Genomic DNA, 26,062 nt, shown 5'->3' with positions numbered 1-26,062 from the left:
GCATGATTAAACCTGAGCAATAAAACTTACATATACGCAACTATTTCAAGAATAGGCTTTGGCTGGTCGCACCAACACACCGACTGTACGTAAAGACGATCGTCGGCAGCGAGTGGCGCGCTGATCTGTTGCACGGTGCTGCCATCTCGGCGTGTAGCGCACAATTATTTATGTCGCGAGAGGGGACGCCACGTCATGATTCACATCGATAGTGTGCTCGAGCCAAATCGAACACCGCGACGGCGTGTGTTCGATAAAAAAAACGCGTGTCCACTTGTGCGTTTTGCGAGTTTTATCTGTGAGAATAAAACAACCGCGGCGCGCGTCACGCCGACAAAATGAGCGCCCCGGCGAACGAGAGCGGGTACGTATGAGCGTGGGTGATTTGCGTGCGGCAAGGTCGACGCCACGCGCTTTCGGAAGTCGGCGGTGCGTGTGCGCCGTGAAAGCGCGACACGTGCTGCGTCTTTGCGTACGCGAGGAAGCGAGGGGAAAAATCTCGGAGAGCAACTCGAGGCTGCACCGGTTCGACGGGAAAGAAAGCTCGATAGTCGGGTTTCCTTCTCGAATTTAATTCGAACAAAAGACGGAATGCGCGAATGGGCGAGCTTGATGTACGCTTCGTCTTTGTGATTGGAATGCAAATATCTTACACTTGCTTCAAGACCGATGTGAAAAATCGTAAAGCATGCATTTAAGTTTATCTGGAGAAAAGTTTCATTTTGTAAATGGTGTAATTATGTCGAACAGTCATGCATGATTATCGAACGGCTATTCTTATCGCGTAATTATCGCACGCCGTTGAGAGACCTAGGAAAACGTGAATTCAGGGATCTGTTTTTCTTCGAAGAACTCCCTGAACCGTACTGGTGCACTGGGTAGTAAGTCAAAGTGAAACTAAATATACTTGTTGCACTCTAATTTATTGCACCTCTGCGCACTAGTTCGTAAAGTTCTTCGAAAAAGAACAGGCCTTAGAATTGCGTCGTAAAGTCTAAAATTACGTTTACAGATTGTTCGCGTATTCTCCGCGTGATGTGTGCGAAGTTATTTTTTAGAGTAGTGTAGACAATGTAAATAATGTACATTGAAAGAAGAAATATCTAAGAAATCATAAATATTTATTTGCGCGATGAGAATACTAATAATATATTCATTTATATTAATATAAAATATTTTGCAAGTAAGAAAATATATATATTTGTTTTAAATTTTAAGAGAAGCTCAGCCTTTCACGAGAAAGCAATTATTTATTCCATTTAAATTTGAAAAATTTAGACTTAAGTGAATATATTATTACTCTACTCTCATCAATTAATATTTATTATTTTTTAGATTCTTTTTCTTTCAGTGTAGAATATTATAAATAATATTAAAATACACAAAAAATTAGATTAATAAGATAGTCATCTGTTTTTGGTATTATTTATAATTGTAATGTTCTCAAAAGAGTTAAAAAGTCGCATAAAATTTTCATTTCATTATGTGGCAGATTAATAGATTTATCTCTCTGTAGGTGAGAACGTAACCAGAGAATTCTGTGGACTCTAACTTGTTTAACAATGTTCATAAATTCATAAATTCTTCATAGATTCATAAATTCTTCGTAAATTTACATCACGATTCTAAAGGATAAATAAAAATATATAAAACATAGTCCTAATTAATATATAAATATATAAAAACATAGTCCTAATTAATTTTGATGCATACCACATGTTCTTTAAACGACATTCATAGATTATTCATTGCCTACATAGATGACATCTCATGCATAATTTACGTTGTCTACACGTAGACGTGGAGTATCATACTTGACGCGTAAACATCCAATTCTGAATGAATCGTTTAATTCTTGTTTTAATACATAACCCGTTTGAAGAAATTCAGTGAACATTGAGCGGGTTTCGCGGTGAAACTGGACGACTTATTTCGCCATTTTGAGTATGAAATAACGAGAATAGCTCAGAATGACGAGGCAAACGGCGTGTGCTCCGTTTTCAGAACGCACGACCGCAAATCGAACGAAGGATAATTAAAGGCCGCTCGGTGAAAAGTCATCCTGTTCTCGATGATCGATAATCCCGGATACAAAGGTCGAGTATACATCCATGTATAGGATGTGCATGTCTATATACTGTAGGCGAGCACGGCGAACAAGGCTTCTTTTCGTGGAAATAATTCGTAATATACGCAAGAGAAAACTCGCCCGCGCACAAAGTTTCACTTTCGCGGGAATCGCCTCTGAATAATCTGAGAATCGATAATAATAAACTCGGGTGCTTCCACAGCAACCCCGAACGGTCCTCGAGGACCTCGCGCGTCCTGGAATTCGCTTATCCACCCCCGTCCATGAAACCGACACGCAACCCTTGACGCACAGTGAAGTGAAATGAAATTTCATGTCTCAAAAAAAAGACTATAACTTTAAAATTTAAACCGATTTCAATCTTTTTTTCTTTTTAACAAAAGTTGATAAAATTTAAAACAAATTTGTCGATTTTTGTCTGTTACTTCCATTCTTCTTTCTCATTTCAGACATGAAGAAGTTAAGATAAATTTTTTTTCAATCAAATAGGTAACTTATTTTTCTCATATCTCGCTTAATTTAACATCAGACACAGATATTTATATACTGAAACTAAATATTTAAACTCCGAATGCAAACATTCGGTTTCATCATTCGGTTTCATCATTTGATTGAAAGAAGTTTCTAACTTTATGTCCGATTCGGAGAAAAGGAAGCAAAAGACAAAAATGTGAATTCCTTTTCTCTGAATCGGACATAAAATTGGAAACTTTTTTCAATCAAATAATAAAATAGATGTGGAAGCACAAAATTTGTTACTTCGGGAACTTTTATCATTAATAAAACATTGATAACATTATATTAATTCTTTATGTCTTATTTAATTCAATAGTTTGCATTCGGAGTTTGAATATTTAGTTTCAGTATAAATATCTATGTCTGATGTTAAATTAAGCGAGATACGAAAAAAATGAGTTACCTATTTGATTGAAAAAAAATGCATCTTAACTTCTTCATGTCTGAAATGAGAATCGTCCTTTTCATTAGCTCTCGTAAAAGAAGCATCGGAATCGGCTGAAATGTCGGGACGTGACCTTTCTCGAAATTTCACTCGACCCCGCCGCCACAATTTCTCGTCCTGCGGCGGAGGACTCGCAAGACGCGCGAGAACCACGTGCGAGGGGCCTGTCGGCCGGGATATCCCGACGTGATCGATAACGAGGGCGTGTATCGACGGGATATTTCACTCTCGCTGGATTCGCGTCGACCCGGGGGATGCCCGGCGCGCGCGCAACCAGCGAGCGGACACGGCGGGACGCGTTTCTCTCGCGACCCACCGCGTCAGGTCGAACAGTCGTGGACGGGTCGACGGAAAAGTGTTCTCGTCCGGGAACCCGCGTACTCTTCTTCACCTGGCGGAGCGACACGTGATCTGCCCTCGTCTCGTCTCGTCTCGGTGGTTCGCGCCTCCCGGTCGTCGTCGACAGCCCCGCGGACGAAAAGTCGCGAGGCGACCCGTGTCCCTTGGCGGGACACCACGAGCGAACTCTTGTATACATTGTGCATAACTGCTTGATCATCGCGCCTACATGTGATACCGCGGTATCACTGGACTGGTGTCGGCTTGTTGTCGAGACTCCCGCGTCGCCTCGTGATCATCGGCGACGCACCAGTTGCACGGCGTGTGCGAAGTCGGTTAACCCTATCTCGTGACGAGTTCCCCGGCCAGATGACAACTGGATAGTGTGCATCGGCGTGACGCTCCTCGCGAGCCGTGCATTCTCCCCCCTCGGGTGTCCGCTGCAAGTCGAACTTTAGGACGCGGTTACTCACGGGTGAAGCGCAACTCGCGAGTACGTGAGTATGCTCACTTTGCAATTCGAATCCGGAAGTGAGTCGGATCTCGGCAGGACGTTCGCTCCGTCCGCTCGTTCAAGCCGCGATAAAATGCAACACGATTCAATATGTCGAGCACACGCGAAGCATGTATAGGTACGTCGCATTGTTGCTGCGGCTCGTAATGTATATACGTCGTATCTCGCGTCATTTCCTGCGTGCGACTTTATTTATACGCCCAAAGTGAAGGGAAAATAAATGCGTGTTATCGTGGAAGCACGTTGGAAGCTTCGTCGCCAGTTTTATTGTACGCCGCGAAAGGGATCGATGAATTTGCATTCTTAAATGCCACGGTGCGTTCACATCGAAAAAAAATCATCAGTGGAAAAAGAGAGAAAGAATGGGGAAAAAAACACACGGACATCTCCACCGATGATCTTGGCGATAGCTTGCGGACGGGAAGGCTAATCGCGTCCTTTTATCAATCGGGGGTGTTATCGAGGCCACGAGGACGCTCTCTGCGCAGGTGCCTCGCGTGGCATGCGAGACATTTCGATCGTCCTTTCTCGGCTGGGCAAAGTGTTTGTCACTCGCACAGCCCAACGCGAACGTCGTCATCAGTCGTTCCGTCGGCGACGGGCCGATCGAATTGATCCTCATGAACGGGGAGAAACACAGGGAGAATTGAGAGGATATTCTGGTCTGAAAAAAGTCGCGGGAAAGGGAAACATTTCGGGATTTCTTCTAGAGAAATGCGAATAATGCGAAATTTTGCATATTCTTTTAATCTTATTTTAGGTATATGTTTTTATTATCTAAATCCTTTAGGTATCTAAAGCCACGTGAGATACTTGGATTTGAGTTTTCCTGTTGAAACACATGATATACATGATATTACACTTGCAATCGCGATTCCACCGAAAAACTCATATTTAACTCTAAGTTGAAATATGAATGCTTCACTTGAGGCAAGTTTTAAGCAACGACTATTAATACAAGTCTAAAACGTCAAAGCCAAACATTTTCTTATTCAGTAGAAGTGTGATTACCGTCCAAACTAGAACTAAACCTACATTACATTTTGAACAAAATGGCAATCTTTTTACTTAAAATTTTTAGTTTCTCCTCAAAATATTAGTATTTTATTTAAAAAATAATAATAATAAATGTATAGTATTTGTTCTAATTCAGAAAGCTACACTTCCCCTGAATAAGAAAACTTGTTTTTGCGTTTCAGATATCTAGAGGAGCTAGAATTGCTTACACCGTTCGCACGCGCACGTATACGTGTTTTTTTGCAAGCTTCTAACCAGGATATAACAAAATAAAAGCGTTTTTGTCACTGAGCATTCTTGGACAATGAAAACATATATTTTTAAAATAAGGCTGAAAGAATATGTAAAGTTTGTCGTTATCCTTTCCCTACAGAGAAATTCCGGAAAAAGTACCTTTTTGAGACCCATCAAGCCAGAATACTCTCTTAATAGAGGCAGAGACATAAACAGAGAAAGAGAGAGAGAGAGAGAGAGAGAGAGAGAGAGAGGGGGAGAAAGGGAGGGAACAGAAGTGCGCGGGCGCGTCACCCCGCGAAACGCGCGTTTCAAATAGATCCGCGAATTGGCGAATCCAGCGGTCGGTTAACACGAGCCAGTTTTTATTGCACGGGAGGATAACGCGAGCGTGTGTCCGCCTAAGAGGCGCGATCATCCTCTCCTTATCGATCTCGTCCGTATGCGCGATATACGACGTGAGAGCGCGAATTCGATTGCTCAAGCCGCGAGACGGAGATGGAAACGGGGTTAAGGCGAATTAAGTCAAACGACGTGCTGCGGACGAAAGTGTCGCGGTTACGAGACGCCTAGGTACTCCTGGTCTCCTCTACCTGTGACGCCCCGAGGTCGGAATGGAAATCAGCATACTGACGGCACGCGACGGTTTTCCCGCTCGCGATGCGTCACACGGGGTGGCTCGTTAATCCGTCAGAGCGGGATCAGGGAAGTCCCTCAGCGAGAGAATTCCTCGGGCACTTCCTCGTTACGAAGAGCATCTCTTCTTCTTTCGATCTTTCAGCTCGGTCAGTTTTGCAAAACGTCAGTGGATTCGGCAAATGACGGGAGAAGATGCACGCGAGACATTCAGACGAGTGCTTTAATATCGAAACTATCCCGAGTTGAGTTCAGTTCTGCTTAGTGTCTCTAAACGGCAGGAAACACACAGAATCCCACTTGTAGGTTCTAAAGAGGACTTCTTGGCAAAGCTGGTAACTTGAATCAAAGATTCATACTTGAATCAGAGATTAATATAAGCTTCAGCGTATCAAAGCAGAGATGTTAAATAGAACGTCGAGGTCGCAAGTAGGATTAAAATATTGACTCAGGATCAAAGCAGTCAAAATAACGGGTTTGTAGTAAATATTACTCATTTATAACGGTATGTTTTATGTCTTAAATTGACGTTGAGTAAAACTGAGAAAGGAAATGTACTTCTCCCTTGCCTTATCTTGCCTTTCCGAAAGCTTGTCATTTTGATAACTCTGACAGAAAGGAATTATTAATCGCCAGTAGTTCTGTACGGGGAAAATATTGTGGTAAAAATTATAATACATTTTTGCAATCTTGGGCCATATGAAGAGAGAGAAATTATTCGAGTATTTTTTATATCGTATATTCGGTAGATTGTCAAATTTACTATTTTTATAATAATAATAAAATATGTACTGCAATTTCAGTAATAATCCAGCTTGCCAAAGAAAAAAAGTAAAAGGAAATGTAATTTTAACGTAATTTTTGCTGCAATATTTTAAGAAGCAAAACGCACGAGTAGAGAGGAGATCGAGTATTCCTCCGTTGACTGGAATACTCCTGAATGATAGGGGCGCGCAGCACCCACCCTTCGCGCCCGCAAGTTTTCCTTTACCGTTCTAAATCGGTTTCAACGTCGCAGACTGGAGAACGATAAAATTAGAACGTCGTCATACGTTATTATTGTAATATCGCGGAACTTTCGCAGTGAGCGTTTATCTCCGCCTCTCCCTCTCTCTCTCTCTCTCTCTCTCTCTGGTGGACGGGCGCATTCACGTTAAACTTTAAACGCGGCGGACTCAACGTCGCGCACACGTGCCGCGCGGTCATAAGACAGATGACATTTGTGCCCGTCGACAGATATCGATGCGAACGTCGAGTATGGTGCTGAAGTCGGACAACGGAAACGACGACGTCGACGACGTCGGCCCGCGCACGCAGCGCGCAAGCACGATCGACGAGCACCAGCGACGACGATTCGCGACGACCTCGATGCATTAAAGCGCGGGTGTGTCAGATGCGATCGAAATGTCGTTTTTTGGACGGAAAACGGGCGGTGGCGGCGACAGTGGCGGCGGCTCCGAGCACACCGGCCGTAACCTGCAGGACGGCCTATTCCAAATCGCGTCGCAGGCCTGCCATATCCTGGTGCAGGTGAGTCGATCTGCGCGTCGCCACGCGGCCGTCAATGCCGCGCTCGACTATAGTCACAGCGAGACAATACAGCTGATAAAATAATGATAAGATGATTCTTTCTTTTCATTTCTCTTCTCTTCCTAAATTCCTTAAAATGGAATCAGCAGAGTTGGGAACGTTACTTAAGAAGGAACTAACGCGTTCCTTCTTGTAACTCCTTACTTTTTACCAATTTTACAAAGTAGCTTGTTAGCGTTATTAAGAAAGTAACGATTCGTTACTTTCTTATAATACGTAATTAATATAATAATAGAAAGATAAAATTACTTTTTAAAAGTACGGTATAAAAACTTTATTAATATAATAATAAGATACGCAATTAATTTATTTCACTCGAAGCGACCATGAAAATACCGCCACTTTTCATCGGAGTGGACTCTACACTGAGAGAAAAAGATGATTGATCCAACTAGAGTTATTTATGGCCGCAATCATATTCCTTAATTGTTCTGATGGTGGTAGTGACATACATTACAAGTTCAATAACTAATTATAGTAGAATTTAGTGAAAAAAACTGATTTTTTTGCCATATAATTTATAGTAATTATTTCTCTACAGTAAGAAAAAAACATACAGTACAGTCTGAGTCTATCAGATCCGGGCAACTTTCAGCTACCACATAACATTGTTGAAAATCAATATTTTTGGACGCATCTTTTTCCTGGAGATACGGAAGAGCCTTAGCTATATAAGATAGCATCGCGATAAAGTGAAAATCCGCAAACAGTACGAGATCACCTGCGATAATTTGTCGAACAAAGGGGCCAAGTATAATTTGAACCGCTCTGTAGCCACGCGACCCGCGCGTTTTATGCCTTTGCGTTCGACTCACGTAATTCGCGAAACGTATAACAGCAGCATTTGGATTAACGAGTTGATTAACGGGCACAGTGGCGCGTGTACCGTAATTTTAATCGACTCTCACGAACGTCTGTTTTCTTGTGTACGCTCGTTTTCTCAGGCGGCGAAATCCTTTTCACTTTTCTCAGCGGTGATACGCCACAGCCGTCTCTCTTGCTCTCCCTTCGTATCTCGTCGACGCTCATCTTTGCACATACTGGCAAAAAATCTCGCCAGGTTTGGAAATTAATTCCTAAGGCGCGCGCGGAAACTGAAACCTGTTCAGCAAGTCAGCCGCAAAATACGATCTTGTGCGTGTGTTACCCTTGCGCCTCCTTCATAATTGGCTAGAGAAAGGCTTCTTGTGCTCTCGATCTCTCAGAGTCGCGAGAAAAAGCGTTGCGTCATGGCTCGACATTAAAATAACATCTCTTTCCGGTCTCTATCCGAGATAATCTACTCCGCGTGCTCTCAATCCCGCTGATCGACGAAAGAAACATCGCGTGGCTTTTTTTCTGTCGAGGTGAACAACACGCACAACGTTTCCTACGGCGGCAGCAACAATGTCAACAACATCGCGTATTCGAAGTATTCCACTGCCGGTGGCGGCTCCACCGTTACGGCCACTTCGTCGTCGACGACGACGAAGGGGGCCACCACTGCCAAGGCGTACCCGAAATACGCGGAGCCACGGGAGAAGGACCAGGATGTGGTGGTGTTGCTGCCACACCGCAAGAACAGAACGCCACGACTCAAGCACAAATTGTCGGTACGTCCGTTACTCCGCCTCCTCCTCGCGCTTTGCTGTCGCGCAAAGTTCGCGTTAAGTTCACGCAGCGCGAGAGGCAAAGCTGCGCCGTCATTCACATCCGCAAGTTTCACGTGGATTTTGTTTGCAAAGCGAACCTCTCGCTCATAGACCTGGTCCAATTTTCATTAACGTATTCACTATCGTATATTATTCCTCTGATAAAGAAATCAATCTCATCATGCTGCGCGATCATTACAACTCTACACCGTCTCCTTTGGCGCGAACCACGAGAGGAGAGAGAGGAAAAGAGGAAAAGAGAGAGAAGCACGGATTCTCGTTTGGTGATAAAAAATTATCTCACCGTTTTGGGTGTCACATCATTTTATCCCATTTGATAAGAATATCGATGTATGTGCGCCGACCTTGTTGACTTCTCTAATGAGTCACGAGTTCATCGATTTCCCCGTCACGTGTCCGAAACAAAGCGAAACAAAGTCTACGTTCAAGAACTGTTTATCATGCCAATAAGATAAAATTCACATTTTGCACGTCTTTGTCATGATAAGAAGAGTTTTTTTTAATTCATCGATTGATCTATCGCATGAATTCTTTTATTCATCAATGAATTACACCAATGCGTTCTTGCAGTGTTGAAGTCATCACATATCTATCAGATCCATCGACTCACTTTAACGATGGATTGATAAAATTTCTGAGTGAATATGGTAGAGATAATCTCCTAACCTAAACATATTAATGTGTGATTACTGGAAAAACACATAGAAAATCACTACTAAATTATAATTTAATTTAAAAAATATGTAAAGATAAATCTTCTTTTAGTTCTTCTCTTGACACTTCATTAACAACTAACTTCTTTAACAACTAACGACAGTGACAGTGATACAGAGTTATTATTCATTAAATGTGTGTGTAAAACACATAAAAATTGATAACTTTATATAAAAAATAGCGCTATAGTATTAAGATATAGATTTTAAAATATGATTTTGCTACACTTTTGTTTATACTTTTGTTTTACTTATTATTAAATCCATTCATCAAACGTTTTTAAAAATATGCCATCAAACATAAATTGGAAACGTCGTATTGTCATTTATCCGATGAAAATGCGATGGATTTATGCTGAGTTAAAAAACGCATCGTTAATCGCGCTTTCGAGGCTGAAGTTATTGTAATACGAATCAATGACACGGATCTATCTGATATCCAGTTTCACCAGCGTCAGCAGCTTACGATTACTGTCGTCTCGTTCAGTGCGCGATAAAGCACGAACTATATACCTCGCGAAGCCTCTCTCGCGCTCGTCCTCGTAGACTGTTATCCCTCATCGTCGGTGACTCTGTCCCTGATATCACATATTATGTACCTCTTACCGGGTTTTCGCAAATATACAACCGTGGCGCGTGACACACGCTGTTTGCAGACCGTGTCCGAAAACGCACGGTTGGACGTGAACTCCCCGAGCGGCGACGACGACTTGGAGTTATGGGACCAGTCGGGATTTATGTTGAGGACCGATGTGGACGACCCCCTCACGAACGCAAAGTATGTAACTTCGATTTAGACGTTAGTAGCAGTGAACGAAGTATCTCGCATGCCACGATCCGGTTAGGATGAATAGACGTTCGAGTTCTCGACCCTTTTTGAGAGGGAGTTCTGGTTTATTAGACAGCCAAAGAAATAGGAGGTTTTTATGATTTTTTTTTTCTAAGAAATAAGTAAAGATATTAATATTGGGAATTTTGATCATATTATTTATCATTTTTTAAGTACATGAACTTTCGCTTAATCGTGCGCGAAAGTCACTTCCGATAATCATTTCTCTGATAATCATTCTTCATTTTGTAGTGGAAGAATTTCTCCACCCAAAAAAAATTTCTGAGTGAATATGGTAGAGATAATCTCCTAACCTAAACATATTAATGTGTGATTACTGGAAAAACACATAGAAAATCACTACTAAATTATAATTTAATTTAAAAAATATGTAAAGATAAATCTTCTTTTAGTTCTTCTCTTGACACTTCATTAACAACTAACTTCTTTAACAACTAACGACAGTGACAGTGATACAGAGTTATTATTCATTAAATGTGTGTGTAAAACACATAAAAATTGATAACTTTATATAAAAAATAGCGCTATAGTATTAAGATATAGATTTTAAAATATGGTTTTGCTACACTTTTGTTTATACTTTTGTTTTACTTATTATTAAATCCATTCATCAAACGTTTTTAAAAATATGCCATCAAAAATTTCTTCCCCCAAATGGCATAAATGGTCGCTAAATTATATTCTAACTCGACCAGGAGCGCGAAACAGCCGCAGAATAAGTCATTATCTCGTGCACGCGAGTTTCGCTCGCATACGGCGGTATCCGATGGCGATTTCGCACGGGATGAAAATGGCGAGCGTGTCGCTCGAGGTGAACGCTTGTCCACTTCGAAGGACGCCGCGTCGCAATGTTAGGACAATGTTAGGACAGTGTTATCGCGACGATCGCGTGATAAGCGTTGCATTATTCCTGTGTACCAGATGGGGCGCGCAGGGCTGGTGCAGGCCCAGCTGCATACCAATCACGATCATACTGATCTTGATCGTCCTGGTGGTGCTGCTGCCGCTGCTGGACCACGCGGCGGACAAGTATGCGCTGAACGCGAGCGCGTTCGACGCGGAGTCCACGTGCATGGACCGTTGCACGGTGTCCTTGGTGGAGACGATACCGTTGGGCATGAATTACAGCGATAACGCGCCCTGGCACGAGGCCACTCACGACTCCTGGATGGATCTGATCGGGATGGCGCAAGACACGATCGAGATCGCATCGCTCTATTGGACGATGAAAAGGGAAGACGTGTTCCCCGATGACAGCGCCAAGGAGGCAAGTAGCGCAGGAGACAGATGAGATGAGTGTCTTCCCTTTTGCTTCCGGTGTTGGGATTCTGTTAACTCGTTATTGGAGTCAACGACAGTTTCGTTATCGCAACTTTTTTATAATATACAAAAGATACGCAACGATAACGAAACTGTCGTTAACGTTCAATAACGAGTTACAGAAATCCAACACAGAGCCGCCGTCGACGTGGCCGCGAGGATGTTGTCGCGGAGAGGAGCGGAATCGCGACAGCCTCGTGGAACGCGGACGGCCTCCTGCTGATCCGTATATACATGTGTGATGTGTATATTCGGTTAACAAAAATCAATACGCCGCAGGGTGAGCAAGTGTTCCAATCGCTCCTAGAGGCTGGAAGGGACAGGTATATTAAGCTCAAAATAGTGCAGAACATGCCCTCCCGCCTGTCGCCGAGCACCGACACAGTAATTTTGGCTAAGAAGGCTAACGCGCAGGTAATGTACTCGCGATATCATGCTGATATCAACATAATATGGACGCGTTCCCGGCTCTTGTCGCACGATCCTCGCGATAGACTCTTTATGTTTCGGGCACAGCCCGATCGACGGTGAGATCTTATCGCGAAATTAGGGATGATTTATTTCCCTACAGACAAACGAGAGGTAGAATTTTGACGAGTGATCGATTAGAAAATATACTATGTTATCTGATGTATTCGAAAAATTAGAATTCTGCTTTTAAAGGAATTCTCTTGTATGTAGCCTCAAAGAGGATTCCTCGGAAACCAAGAGGAAAATACTCTAAGCGGAATATTCTGAAGGAATGCCGTCTTTTATCTGTAATACCAGTCTTGTTTTTAATAGAAATTTTTTCTAACAAGATGACATCCTGCTTCAAGCAAACATATTCCTCTTGATTCAAAGGAAAACAAGTTAGGATAATATTTTGTAGATTTCTGATTGTGATAGTTCTCTTCAATACTCGAAAGAATGTTCGAGTATTCTTCTTACCGAAGAATACTCTTTCGATAAGAGTTTTCGCTTGAGATATGGAATCACAAGAATCCAACCAGATTTGCAAGCAGAGTCTTTTTCGGTATTGAAATGTTTTCTTTTGCTTCCAGAAGAATCTATCTTAGAGAGGCCATACGTAGGATATCTGACAATTATTGACACATCTGTTGTGGGCAGATGGAACTCATCAAAATGGAATACAAAATTCGTAGATAGTCATGTAAAATTCTGAGTTATTACACAACGGGTGTATCATGACTTGTCAGATATTTCGTATAAAAAAAAGAGGATATCCGCTAAGAATGAGATTATTTTTCTTTTTTTAATGTGAAAGCTGTGAAACTACTGATAAATATGAGATACCAAGTACAGAGAGAAATATATGCGTGCTTTCATCCAAATCCAGGTGAGAAGTTTGAACTTTGCTGCCTTGCTGGGCGGCGGTGTACTTCATACCAAGCTGTGGCTCATCGATCGCACCCACGTATATGTGGGTTCGGCAAATATGGACTGGCGATCACTCTCGCAAGTGAAGGAGCTCGGTTTGATGGCTCTGAATTGTTCGTGTTTAGCGAAAGATTACGCCAAAATATTCGACGTAAGCCTCCACGCGGAAATTCGCAAAAACAACGATAAGTGGCGTTCAACGTCGAACTCCTCCTTGTTTTACTTCGCAGGTGTACTGGAAGTTAGGATACGACGGTATAGTGCCTTCCACGTGGCCGGATTCCCTCAGCACAAAGATAAACATAGATAATCCCATGAATTTTACGTACATGGATAATAAGTACAGACTATTCATCGCGGTTAGTATCAGTGTAGACGCGATAACGGAGCGTGTCGATCGTTAACTCGCACGAGAAAAACCCTACGTGAGAAACACAATACCGATACGTGATTGCAGAGCTCACCCCCGCCGTTCTCGCCGAGAGGCAGGAGTTACGATCTAGACGCGATCTTGCACTGCATCGCCAAGGCGGAGAAGTTCATTTATATCTCCGTGATGGATTACTTCCCGCTGACCATCTATACTGCGCAAGTAAAGTGAGTACGACTACCGCAAAGCGCAATCGGGCATCGAGGCGATGCTGGAGTCGACAATAAACTCCATTTTAATATGGAGACGATTGTCATTAACGCAATTACGTAATCACGTGTTTGTTGACAGGCTACTTTACACTCGAAATGTCAATTTTGAAATTTTTTATCGTTTTTGTCATACATTGAGCAGTGCTCCAATTTATTTCCGCACGTATTTTTATTGTGCAAAAGTATTTGTAATTCTGTGCAGCCAATATACGACGTAAACTTCGCAGAAAAATTCAGCATTCTGTCGATAAATATTTCGACTTCAGCATGCCTTACAAATGCAATTCGTCAGTAAAGCTTACAAGTGATATCCTTTTAGTCGATTAAAATTTTCTTTGACTGAAATGATCAGCAAATCAATAATCAAAATTGACCAATCGTGATATGTATAATCACGAATAATTTAGTCGATTAATAAGGTTATTTATTAATCAGTGTTATGATCAATCATATCAAAGATTCATTAATAATTCATTTCATCGATTGATGAAATTATTTGTGATTTTATTCATTTTAGTCGAGGAAAGCTTTAATCTCCCGGAAAATGTAGGGGAAATTTTTTCAGAGAAATTGTACACGCATGAAATTGATGTAAGCCTGGAGAATCGATCGCGCCGCAAAGTATCTCCGTATCTATTTTCGTCAGCGTCGCGAATACTCTTCGGCATTGCCTCTGCACGTTTCGGTAATTGAAAAAGCGTTAAAAGCATTAAAAGCGGCTGCACGTGCGTTTGTAGATACTGGCCTATAATAGACAACGCCCTAAGGGCGGCGGCGATCGAGCGTAAGATAGAGGTGCGCCTCTTGATCTCCTGGTGGAAGCACTCGAGACCGTCCGAAACGTATTTCCTGAAGTCGCTGCAGGACTTGACGTCCAGCTACGCGAACGTTAAAATCGAGGTGGTGAGTATCCGTGTCATCCGTCCTCGTGAAGGACGTGGGACGCGCATCTCGCTGACGAATTCGCCGACACGAGATCTTCTTGCAGAAGCGGTTCATCGTGCCCACGAATCCGCGCTTCGACAGAATACCGTTCTCGAGGGTGAACCATAATAAGTATATGGTGACCGACGTGGCAGCTTACATTGGTACGAGCAATTGGTCGGGCGATTACTTCATCAACACGGCCGGTGAGTTATCTTGATGTTGCTTCGCGCGAAAATGGAAGGCGCTAATGCACGTATAAAATATATATTGTGCCTTTTTTTTATATAAATTCTTTTTAATTTCATTGTATGTTTCCTGTATACGAAGAGAATGTTATAATTTTTTTCATATAGATTCTTTTTATTTTTACTGTATTTTTAATAGTTCAGGAATAAACTGTTAGTATGATCTATTTTGCTAAGATATTCAGATTTTTAATTTTCGATACATATACTGAGGGAAAAATTATTTTAAAATCAACAATTTTTCAATCAAATATTTCTTAATATTTTTTAATATTTTTTAATATTTCAAATATTTCTTAATATTTCTTTGATGAGTGCCGTTAACATATTTATTTAAATCTAAATTCTCTTTATTTAAACCAAATATTGTTTACTTAAATCAGGTAAGCAATATTTGATTTAAATAAAGAGAATTTATATTTAAGTAAATATGTTAATGGCACCCATCAAAGAAATATTTGTTGATTTTAAGGTGATTTTTCCCTCAGTGTATTTATTGAATTACTTATTGAATTATTTCGATTGAATCCACTCATCACAAGCATTCTTAAAAATATACCATCAAACACATCCATCGGATACGCCGTATTGTCATCTGTCCGATGAAGATGCGGTGGATTCAATTTTGAAAGACTCACTACTTGTTCCAGGCATCGGCACCGTGTTCGAGAACGTCGGACAACAGACTAAGAACAATATCAGGCAACAGCTGGAGGATATCTTCCATCGCGATTGGTATTCTGATTACTCTTTCCCGCTGAATATAAGCGAGACGCGTTTCGAGAACGCGTGGAGCTTGTCGAGGAGCACGTATCATCATTCGTCGCACGAGCCTTACATACACGCGTAATTAGCGCGAGATCGATTCGCGGCGCAATCAGCGAAGAATTCCGCGTCGCGTCGGACACACAAGAGATCGCGGGCTTCTCTCGCCTCTCTCGACTCTCCGCGCGCGAGATTCCTCCGCGTGTTCCTCCACCGCATTTCCTGCATGCCCGAGAGTCATTTTGATAGATATTTTCTGAGCCCCTCGAGGGGACACCATGGATCATTTCTCAATTTACAATTATATGTTGCTGCCGTCTACACGCAGGACGCTTCTTATGCGCCACGACGCAACGCGCAAAGCGTTTTTTTTTAAGGATAACGCCTCTTTAACCCCTTGAGTGTGTATGTATCATATATATACATCTTAAAGCACACCGATTTATCCTTTTGCGATTTGTACGAAGCTTGGTATCTTGAATCTTACAATTCCTGAGCTCTCTGAATCCGAATATAACATGAGAACCTCAAAATTCAAAATGGTAGCTCCAATATGGCGAATCAAGAGTTCGGTTTTTATAAAAATGATTGTATTAAAATTTTCGCTGAATACAAATATGATACCTGAGTCTCAAAATTCAAAATGGCGGATCAGAAATTGGAAAAATAATTGGATTTTTATATTTTTGTCCACCATTTTGAAATTCTAATATCATATTCGGATTCAGTGATCTTGAAAACCTTAATACTAAAATCGTAGCGGAAATGTAAGCAGAAACTTTTTCACACGCCGGTGCCACGGAAATCTCATGTTCGACACACAGTCAAGGGATTAAGGAACTAAGTTGCGCAAGTACTTAACGGATAAGTTAGCAGCCAGTGATATTTGAAATTAATGTCTACATCTTTTATATATAAATATTTTTTTAAAGATTTATTACGTTATTTCGATCGTGACTCGAGTTCGAAATTAAATAAATTCACTCCGCAGCAACGCCGAGTGGACGGTCAAGCTTGGTGCAGTCTTTTTGTACGTTTACTAGCAATTAAGTGTCTCTCTTTCTTTCTGTCTGTCGCTCTCTCTCTCTCTCTCTCTCTTTCTCTCTCTCTCCTTCTCTCAAGCGTCTCCTTTCCACGATCCGCTTTCTGAAGGTCTCCGTAATCCTTGATCTCTCTTTAAAGCTTCGGGAAATCGTATCGAAGAAAAATAACCGTAAGAAGCAGATCGGATTAGCGATATCAGTTCTTCCCTTATGTGCAATTACAGATCTCGTCTCGCTGGCGTCATTGCCATTCCCGTTATCGTCATTACACATGTCGCTGCGTGTACAACAGTGTATACCTCTCGCGTGCTTAACCGGCGTATCGTTTAACGCGTGAGATAAAAAGTAACATGTGCCTTACAAGAAACGTTTTCGCGAAGGGCACGGCACACGGTTCACGATATTCACGATAGCTACTATATTGCTCTACACACCCAGATGTAATATAAATGTGCGTATCGTTCCTCCGCGTTCTTCCATGTGTAAGTCAACGATCTGCCCGGGTGAGACTCGTCCGAGCCGCTACTTGCGTTGTGCCTGTTATTTGCTATATCTGTATCTCTCTCTCTCTCTCCCTCTTTCTCCAAATGGGACCTGACTATCGACCAATTTTATTGGCAAACAGTGGAGAGACGAAACGCGCCCGCCTAGCTAAGAGCCTTCGCCCAGGAATGTCCATAACACGTTAACTTAATGCATTGACGTCAGATGACTTCTAGATGCGTCATCTTGGTCCGGTTTTGACGCAAAAAAACGTTTGAGTTCTTGGGTCCGGATGACGCAAAAAAATGTCACTGGGATTTTTATATATCTGTCTTAGAAATTTATAAAGCATAAATAATAAATTTATAAAGCACTATAAATGATTCACTTTCTCTTCATAAATGTCATCACAGATGTTTCACGAATTAAAATTATATAAGTTATAACAATTATATAAGTTATAATAATTATATAAGTTTTCAACTTTTTGTTCTATTTCGTGATTATCGACACTGGAATTGTGTGTATATACGTTAGAGCGATAAGATACATCCCATTACATTTGATAAAACAATCGTGCCTCGACAAATCAGGAGTAAAATCTCTTAGTATTTTCTTGGCCTCTGCAACAGTGCTAGGAGTTTGTGCACGCCAGAACACGCGAAGCGTGTTGAGAACCTCTGAAAATTGCATGTTAAAAAGTGTAAATTATGATGTAAAAAAGTAATTTGCTACTTTCTTCAAAATTTCTTTGAAAAATATTAATTATCTAAAAAGTTATAGTAGTTTTTCCTAATGTAACGTAACGCGATTGAAAGAAAAGACGCGAAATCTTCCTACGTCAAGCGCGGCCCGACGCCAATGTGTTAAGAAAAAACTTATGTCAACCCGAGTCGAAATTTTGGCTCTATGTTAAACCTTAAATTCTACAACGCAGTAGAAGCTAAGTTAGCAAAGTAAGTTCAATTCTAGCGATACAATTTACTTCTATTTTGACTCTGATAATGTCCGAAATTTCCCTTTTCACTTTCATCAAAATAGGTATTGAATGGAATAATGAGGCTGAAAGTAGAATCGAAATTTCGACTCGGGTAGGCTAAATAGAATAAAAAGATGTTAACGTAGGTTTCAAAATATCAAGATAGATGTTGAATGGAACAGTAAAGCTAAAAGTAGGATCAAAATTTCGACTTGGAAGCGCACAAGGAAATCCGCTATGAAAGTCCTTTCTTCCGTTACGAACTTTTTTGTGCGTTCACACGTAAGTTTGTTCCTCGGTTATCGTGACATGTTACGGATATTCCTGTGCGGAGGCTCCAACATCGTGACGCAACGACAAAACAGAAGAAAAAGATGAGAATAAAGAGGCGTTTTTTTGTTTCGTGATCACGGTAGCGTTTGATTGGTTAGTTTGGTCCACTTAACCCTCGCAACGCCGCGAGCGTCATTCTATCTTCATTGCTCGAGGCGTTGCGAGCGTTAAGTGGACCAAACTAATCAACCAAATGCTACCGTGGTCACGAAACGAAAAAACGCCTAAGGTAAAAGAAGACGCAAACGAACAGTTGGTTTTTTTTGACGCGCGACGCGTTGGCAATAAAACGAACGACTTGTCGAAGTCTATTCGAAGCGTGCGTCCTTGCCGGATTAACTCGTCGGCGCTCTAAACTCTCGTCGATTGACTCGAGTCGAATGTCCCGACTGCTTTCCTAATCTCTCATCGTTAAGAATTGTATGTCACCAATATATTCCTCGAAAGAGAGGACTTGCAAGCATGATGAGGTCCAACACGAAATTCATGCACTATGCGAGCGATCATGGGATCTCGTTTTCCTGCCCGAATTGCTCGTCACGATTCACTTCGTGGACGAGTCGATAAGCATGGCGTACGCATAATTAGTCCTCGCGCACTGTTACGTCCGCCGAAGAATTTGCGTGTAGAGATGTGCGAACTAATCGAATTCGAATCCGAATAATTCGAAAATTTCGAATCGAAAACATTCGAATACGGATCGCGCATTAGCATTAACTAAGTACTATTAAAGACATCCAGCTTTACGGGAATTAGCATGATTTGAAAAGTTTACTATACATTAAGATTTTTTTCAAAAATATTAAAAGAAGATAATGACTTCTAGATAAACTCTTACCGACGACTGTCGCATCGATATGTGTCGTTGCGCAGCTTTTAAGACTGGAACTGAAATATATATTTCTTACTCTAAAATGAATTGATATCATATGATCAATGTTATCTCTCTCATACTGAAGTCACTATTTTCATGTTGAATTCAATGATTATGTTAATTAAAAATTCTTTCAACGATTCGATTCGATTCGGGTGAAATTTCATCGATTCGAATTCAAAATTAAAATCCGGGATTCGATTCATAAAAAATCTTTGATTCGCACATCTCTACTTGCGTGCGCGCGGTCTGTCGCCGTTACGCGAGTTCTGGTTTCGAAAGAAAAGGCTCGGTCCGCGCGCACCCCAGTCATATCTCGATTTAGCATATCGACAATCAGCGTTGGGCACACTGAGAGGAATTATCCGATAGGAAAAATTAACAAACGGATATTTCCGATCAAATTCCAATCAATCCGATCAGGGTATCGGCCTGGTTTCTGGCTGGTCGCCACGCCCTTCATGACTTTGTTTCGGAAATATTTTATATATGACAATTGATTAATGATCGACCTGCCGATCATTTTAATCGAAGAGAATCGATCAGTGCCCAACCCTGATCAAAGCATTCGACACTGCACTGATCGACATTCGACATTGTATCTCAATTTTCGAAATAAATCCAGAAAGTTTCCGACATGTGTCATCGCATTTTCAATTATCCCGTCACGACAATGAAGGACGAATCTTATCGAACGTGATAAGACAAACGAGCATAAGATGGATTTATATCACATAACGCTTCAAAACTACCTGAAATTACTGCAAAAACAATTTACGGATAATCCGTGTGCACAGCTCGAGCTGCGAATGTTGCATGCGAGGCGTATACGTGGAAATAAACGAAATGACAGGAACTGAAACGAACAAATGAACAAGCGCTTGGCTCATATTAATCGCCAATTAAGCACGATAATTAGCAAAAAAGTGATTACTTACCATTCGAACGCATTTTTCTCGCGATGAAGTCAGAAGCGCCTAAAAAATGGCCACAAGACGCTGCTAATAAGTTTGCTGTGAGGTAAATTGCAGAAATAAATTCCGCGGGAGGCTAGCTAGATTCCGACGAAGACGGAAATACACGACATGTTGTTCATTGCCCAATCCTTCTGGTTTCGGCTCTGGTTTGCCAAATTTGCTTGTTTGCCTCGCGAATCCTGCAGTGAAGCTTCACTAGCAGGTAGGACGTTCAGTTAAATTAACATTAAGACAAATCGAGTTGAATGATGAGATATCAAGCATTATCGCTTGTCAAGTGTTTTCCTCGCATTCTTCCTTTTGCTCGGCACGTTTCATAAAGAAAGAAGTAAAATGCGGAAGAATGTACTTTTTTCTCGTTTATCTCATACGTGTTCGTCGCAGTTTGCATTATTCAAGTCGCAATCAAATGTTTCTTAATTAATGCGTGACTATAACGAGTTGCAAATAGATTGAGCACATTCACGTTTTGACAGCCGGCTCGCAGGACATATCAATTGATTTAATGAACATTTGTATCAGAGGAAGACCATAAATTTTAAAAGCGCGGGAGACTTTAGTCTCCCGGCTGCTTCGTGATGATACTCAGAATATTATATTTCGTGCCACTTACCTACGTAGGCGCGATTCTATCCGAAGAACGCATATGAATCAACGCGATGCCAGCCGACGAGAGAGACAGAAAGAGAGTCCGGTTATTGTAAATGTTTCGAAGAAAGCTCTGACTGGACATTTCAAAAAGTTTGATCAAATATTTCAAAAAGCAGACGAAACATTTTTATAGACGTAGTAATGGTATTAGCTACGCTACCTCAACTACTATCCGTTCCTTATGATGCCATAACCTTCTAATACCTACCCAGACACAAATGTCCAAAATCGAGTCGTAAGATATCTTTAGGACGTCTTTAAGACATCTTTAAGACAATAGCTTATAAGCTTGTCTTAAAGATATCTTAAAGACCCGTCTTATGACCCGATTTTGGACAGTATGCTGTCTGGGTATACACTTTTTCCGTCCTGAATTCTGCTTTCCTACCTAACGCCTTGTTTCACCTTCACTTACACATTATCTATATATTCATTCTTACATAATTTCCCCTATATCTAGGTCCCCTTTCTATACTTATTTCAATAAACTAAAATCATTCCAACATGTGTCATCGCAATTTCAATTATCTCATCACGACAATGAAGAATCACGAATCTTGTCGAACGCGATGAGACAAACGAGCATAAGATGGACTTATATTGCATATCGCTTCAAAACTGCCTGAAATAACTGCAACAACAATTCACGGATAACCTGTGTGCACAGCTCGAGCTTGCATGCGAGGCGTATACGTGGAAATAAACGAAACAAACGAATGAGCGGGCGATTGGCTCATATCAATCGTCAATTAAGGGAGGAATCTGGTTTAGGAGGTCGAAAAATGTACGATTTTTAGAAATTTTTTTCTCAGCTAGAATAAAACCAATCACTTTCAAATTTTAGGAATGTTTTATTATATATTTTATCTCTTTAAAATAATTTTTTCATAAAAAAATATTGATTATTTGTTTAAAAAATGGAGCCAAATAAATAGTGCCAAACTACTGCAGTTGTTCCACTGTAACGATTGTAATTTTTATCTGAGACAAAAGAAACAATTATTTTTGTTAATTGTATGTAATTACCTTCTAATTGAACCAAAAACTTTACAAGAAAAGCAAAAATTGTTAACTTTCAACGACTTTGAAAGAAAAGTTACGATTTTTATCAAAAAGTTTCAACTATGTGTTGCAAAAAAATTAGTCTAATGTAACGTTTTCAAAAACATTTAAGTTCATCTAGAAGAAGAACTAATCAGCTACAGAACAAGCTTAGAAACAATTCAATCGGTTTATTTGTCTCTATCGTGTACACAAACTCAGGAAATACTATTTTGAGAAAATCGCGTTTAGCGAAAAGTTTGAGGAACACAAAAGTACCATTTATAGCAGTCACAGGCTAATCTGAGATACCAGATCCATATAATAATCCTTCAGCTCCTTTATAGAACACGTTCTGGACCGTTAATTCCATTCTACGCGCTGTTCGAGCTTCTTTTGAGCTGCTTAAACTGCGACGCCGCTGCCTCACAAGTCGCAGTTCGTCGTATGAGTGGGCAAAATTTTGAGCTTGCAACCCAATTCTAATATCTAACATATTCATCATCTTTAATATACTGCTATATCCTTCATTGAAGACACATGCGGCAATAAAGAAGTAATTTCGACTATTTTCGATTGACCGTTTATAACGACACAAAGCGCTGTTTCTAAATTTCACTGTTATTTGACAACTGTTTCGACTACTCTAATACGTTCAAACATAAATCTTAACATATAAATATAAACAATGACTCATTTACTCAATACGAAACATTCTTCTGAACTGATGATAATCCTCTACGAAAGACTAGGAAAGCGGAGCGCGCTGTATATCTGCCCGACGCATGATCTTCATCAAGCTGTAACTCGAAAAGTATTTTGAATTTCGGCTTAAAACTTTAAGGGTAATACCACTATCGATTAAGACAACTTTTGAAAATTCGATTTTTTGAGCCCTATAAATCAGGTTCCTCCCTTAACCATCACAATTGACCAACATTTATGCACCACGTTGAGAGGATGCTGAAAACTTTATCGACAGAATACTGACATTTTTCTGCAAAGTTTGTATCATATTGGTTACACCAAATTACAACTGCTTTTGCAATGAAAGTACGCGCAAAAATAAATAGGAATATTGCTCAATACGTAACAAAAATGGGAAAAATATTTTAAATGTAAAATCTCAAACTATTAGCGTAATATTTGCCCAATTCAAAAGTTCTGCGACGTACATACCGAAAGTGTGGATGCTCCAAACAGAAAAATTTTGAAGAACATTGCTGTAGCTTCGCATCTGAATGCAGAAGCTTAAGAATATCGGAAAAGTTTGCGGAAAGATTTCTACACATGCGCAGTTAGATTTTCCGCTGTGTGTGTGAATATGGTAAAACAAAGTAACATACATTTACGTAAGATTTGTACGTAAAATTTGTATGTAAGATTACGTAAGTAATATGTACAATCAATAGGATAGCGTGATTGTGTTAGTGTTGTGTTAGTTAGTTATGTCGATCGTCTCTGTGTTATCGACATTGTTCGAATTCGTCGACGACTTCAGCATCCCCTTAATGAAGCACCACACACTCTTGCACGCCATCTAACCAACTTCAGGAGAGCCTGTTATAGTATATAAGTAGTATAGTTTATTTAGAGTCAGTGTCAGTGCTACGACGAAGCAGTCAGGATGAGCTTAGGACACCCAGGCGAGTGCAGCGGCCTATCATATATTTTTAAGGTGTGTTAAATTATTTATTATAAAGGAAGCTTCTAATGGATTTAACAAACATTTAACAAACTTACTGCGAATAAAAAAATAATCGAAATTTTGATTTATAGTCCTTCGTCATTTGACAAACGACGTTATAGCTTCATGAATAATTAAAGGTAAAGTTACTCGTCAACTTGCATCTGTTATTTTACTTCGTGCAAGAAACATTGACCCAAACAGTCGAATAATGGACTATGAAAACGAATCTGCAAGTTCTTGAAAATCTCAAATATATTAAATATATTAGACATGTTAAATAATTCGGAACTTTGAATACCAGCCATATTAATAGACGTTTATTAAGACTTGTCTTAAGTATTCAGGCTCATATTAATAGTTATTGCTTGTGAAACTCGTCTCACGTGAGACACTCAGGTTTAAATGAGATTTTTTTCAGTTAAATCACAACTATAGGTACAGGATGTACGATAATTACGGTTACGAGTTGATTAGGACAAACTGAACAAAAGTAATAACTGTTACTACCGGCCTTGGAATTTCATATGAATCTCACAAATTAAACCTGACTTTCGCGTCTAATAATATTCCTTGGGCAGCGGACAGGATCTTACTCAACTCCCATCAACGCGTTTTTCCCCTTTCTATTCGACTTTGTTATTACAAGCAATCTAAACTTATATCTCTATTGTTTAAACAAGCAAATCTTCGTTACCTCCAATCTAAACTTATATCTCTATTGTTTAAACAAGCAAATCTTCGTTATCTCCGACGTCGCGCTAGCAACACCGGCGTATCCCGCCGAGGAAACGATACCAGGCCACGCGTAGTCCCCGCAATTTGGGACCGCTGTTCGGTCACTTGCGGCTGACAGCATCGGTTCAAGACACTTATTCGCGAACGGGACTCTGATCCCCTCTTTCCCGCTCTCGTCTCTATAGACGGGTTAACCTTGTCCGAGTAACCGCGATTATTCGGTCAGAAATTTTATTTGCGAAACGGTAGTTCGCGCGACTTCTCCTTTTTTCGTGGATAGAGACATTGGTCTTCCTCGATTGTCCGCGGACACCGTCGATCCTCTGTCTCGGTCGCCTGATTATTTTTTTGTTGTTCCAAAGCATCGCGTTTGACTCGTGAGTGCGAAATAGGATGTTGAATTGGCGACTTCGTCGCGTAACCTCGGAAAAAAAATGCTTGACTTCGATCCTTATTCTTTTATTGACAAAAAGAAAGTTCGGACTAAGTTCTTGGAAGAAAACGTGTAAATTTTTACATAGAATCGTAGGTACTATTTTGATCCTTCGGATGTTTTATGATGTCTCGTTGATTATGAATGGACTTTTGACACGTGGAATCCTGTCGTGAATTATAGGTCGCAACATAGGAGCCTCTCCGTCTCTTTTGTTACTCGTGTAAATATTCGCACACGGCTCATATACGACCACAAACGAAACTTCGTCCCGAATTCAATCGTAATCACATATTGATCGTTCGGGGCCGGCTCGATAAACAGCCCAGTGCGATTTTCATTACACAGTCAATGTCACAAAGATTGCAACATTTGTTTTTCACTGGGTTTCGCGACGCAACCGCAGAAGTCGTTATTTAATAATATTTAGTAGTAGAAGATTAGTTTTCCTCTTGAATACCAAATACGATTCGATGCTCATCGGAAATCAGGTTGCAATATTCTCGTTACTGATTACTACTGTTTGATGGAATAGCGTCGCTGCTGCGAGAGACTCGTGTCAGAAATTTGCAGAAACACTAAGTAAATGTATCAGTATTAGGCAAAGACACGTGCCTAATTCTGCCTAATTGAGAGAAAAAATAAAAAATTTAAAATATTTTTCGTGCTAATAACATATTTACCTAAATCTATAAATTCTTTTAATTGTCAATTGCTTATTTATAAGTTCTAGAGCTCTATGAGCTCAATTTTAAATAGTTCGGGTCATTAAATACAAAAAAATAGACTTTCAAAAAAAGGTGCGCTAACTTCACGCAGCGAACCTAATCACTAAAATTAACTATTTCTTTAAAGTTCCGGTTTGTTTTACAATAGTTCTAGAGTTCTATATCATATATAACAATAGTTTTAAAGAAATAGTTGATTTTACTGATCAAGTGCGCTTCGA

General features: G+C 40.5%; 2 protein-coding genes across 4 annotated transcripts in view; both read left to right on the top strand.

Moving 5' to 3' along the window:
- The first annotated feature begins 204 nt into the window (after positions 1 to 204).
- Positions 205 to 17,780, top strand: LOC116847675 (phospholipase D3-like). 3 transcript variants are annotated; one of them, XM_032822922.1, is made up of 12 exons: positions 205 to 364; positions 7,027 to 7,320; positions 8,727 to 8,972; positions 10,402 to 10,523; positions 11,517 to 11,862; positions 12,195 to 12,329; positions 13,255 to 13,446; positions 13,526 to 13,654; positions 13,753 to 13,892; positions 14,675 to 14,840; positions 14,926 to 15,067; positions 15,760 to 17,780. In XM_032822922.1, exons 2-12 carry the CDS (start codon positions 7,195 to 7,197, stop codon positions 15,957 to 15,959), a joined length of 1,944 nt encoding a protein of 647 aa, XP_032678813.1. In that variant the 5' UTR covers positions 205 to 364; positions 7,027 to 7,194; the 3' UTR covers positions 15,960 to 17,780. The 3 variants fall into 3 exon arrangements, with proteins under 3 accessions (XP_032678813.1, XP_032678815.1, XP_032678814.1); XM_032822923.1 differs by lacking the exon at positions 205 to 364 and adding an exon at positions 2,943 to 3,882; XM_032822924.1 differs by lacking the exon at positions 8,727 to 8,972.
- Positions 17,781 to 23,849: 6,069 nt separating this feature from the next.
- LOC116847645 (fatty acyl-CoA reductase wat) overlaps positions 23,850 to 26,062 on the top strand; it is a 35,084-nt gene continuing 32,871 nt past the window's right edge. Inside the window, exon 1 of the mRNA XM_032822849.1 lies at positions 23,850 to 23,933. Coding sequence (XP_032678740.1) covers positions 23,883 to 23,933 — 51 coding nt within the window. The 5' untranslated portion in view covers positions 23,850 to 23,882. The remainder of the gene's footprint in view (positions 23,934 to 26,062) is intronic.

This window comes from Odontomachus brunneus, unplaced genomic scaffold (genome assembly GCF_010583005.1).
Source record: "Odontomachus brunneus isolate Ranch 3 - 2012 unplaced genomic scaffold, Obru_v1 Obru_scaffold_082, whole genome shotgun sequence".
NCBI lineage: Eukaryota > Metazoa > Arthropoda > Insecta > Hymenoptera > Formicidae > Odontomachus > Odontomachus brunneus.
This window is presented reverse-complemented; position numbering and strand designations above follow the sequence as displayed.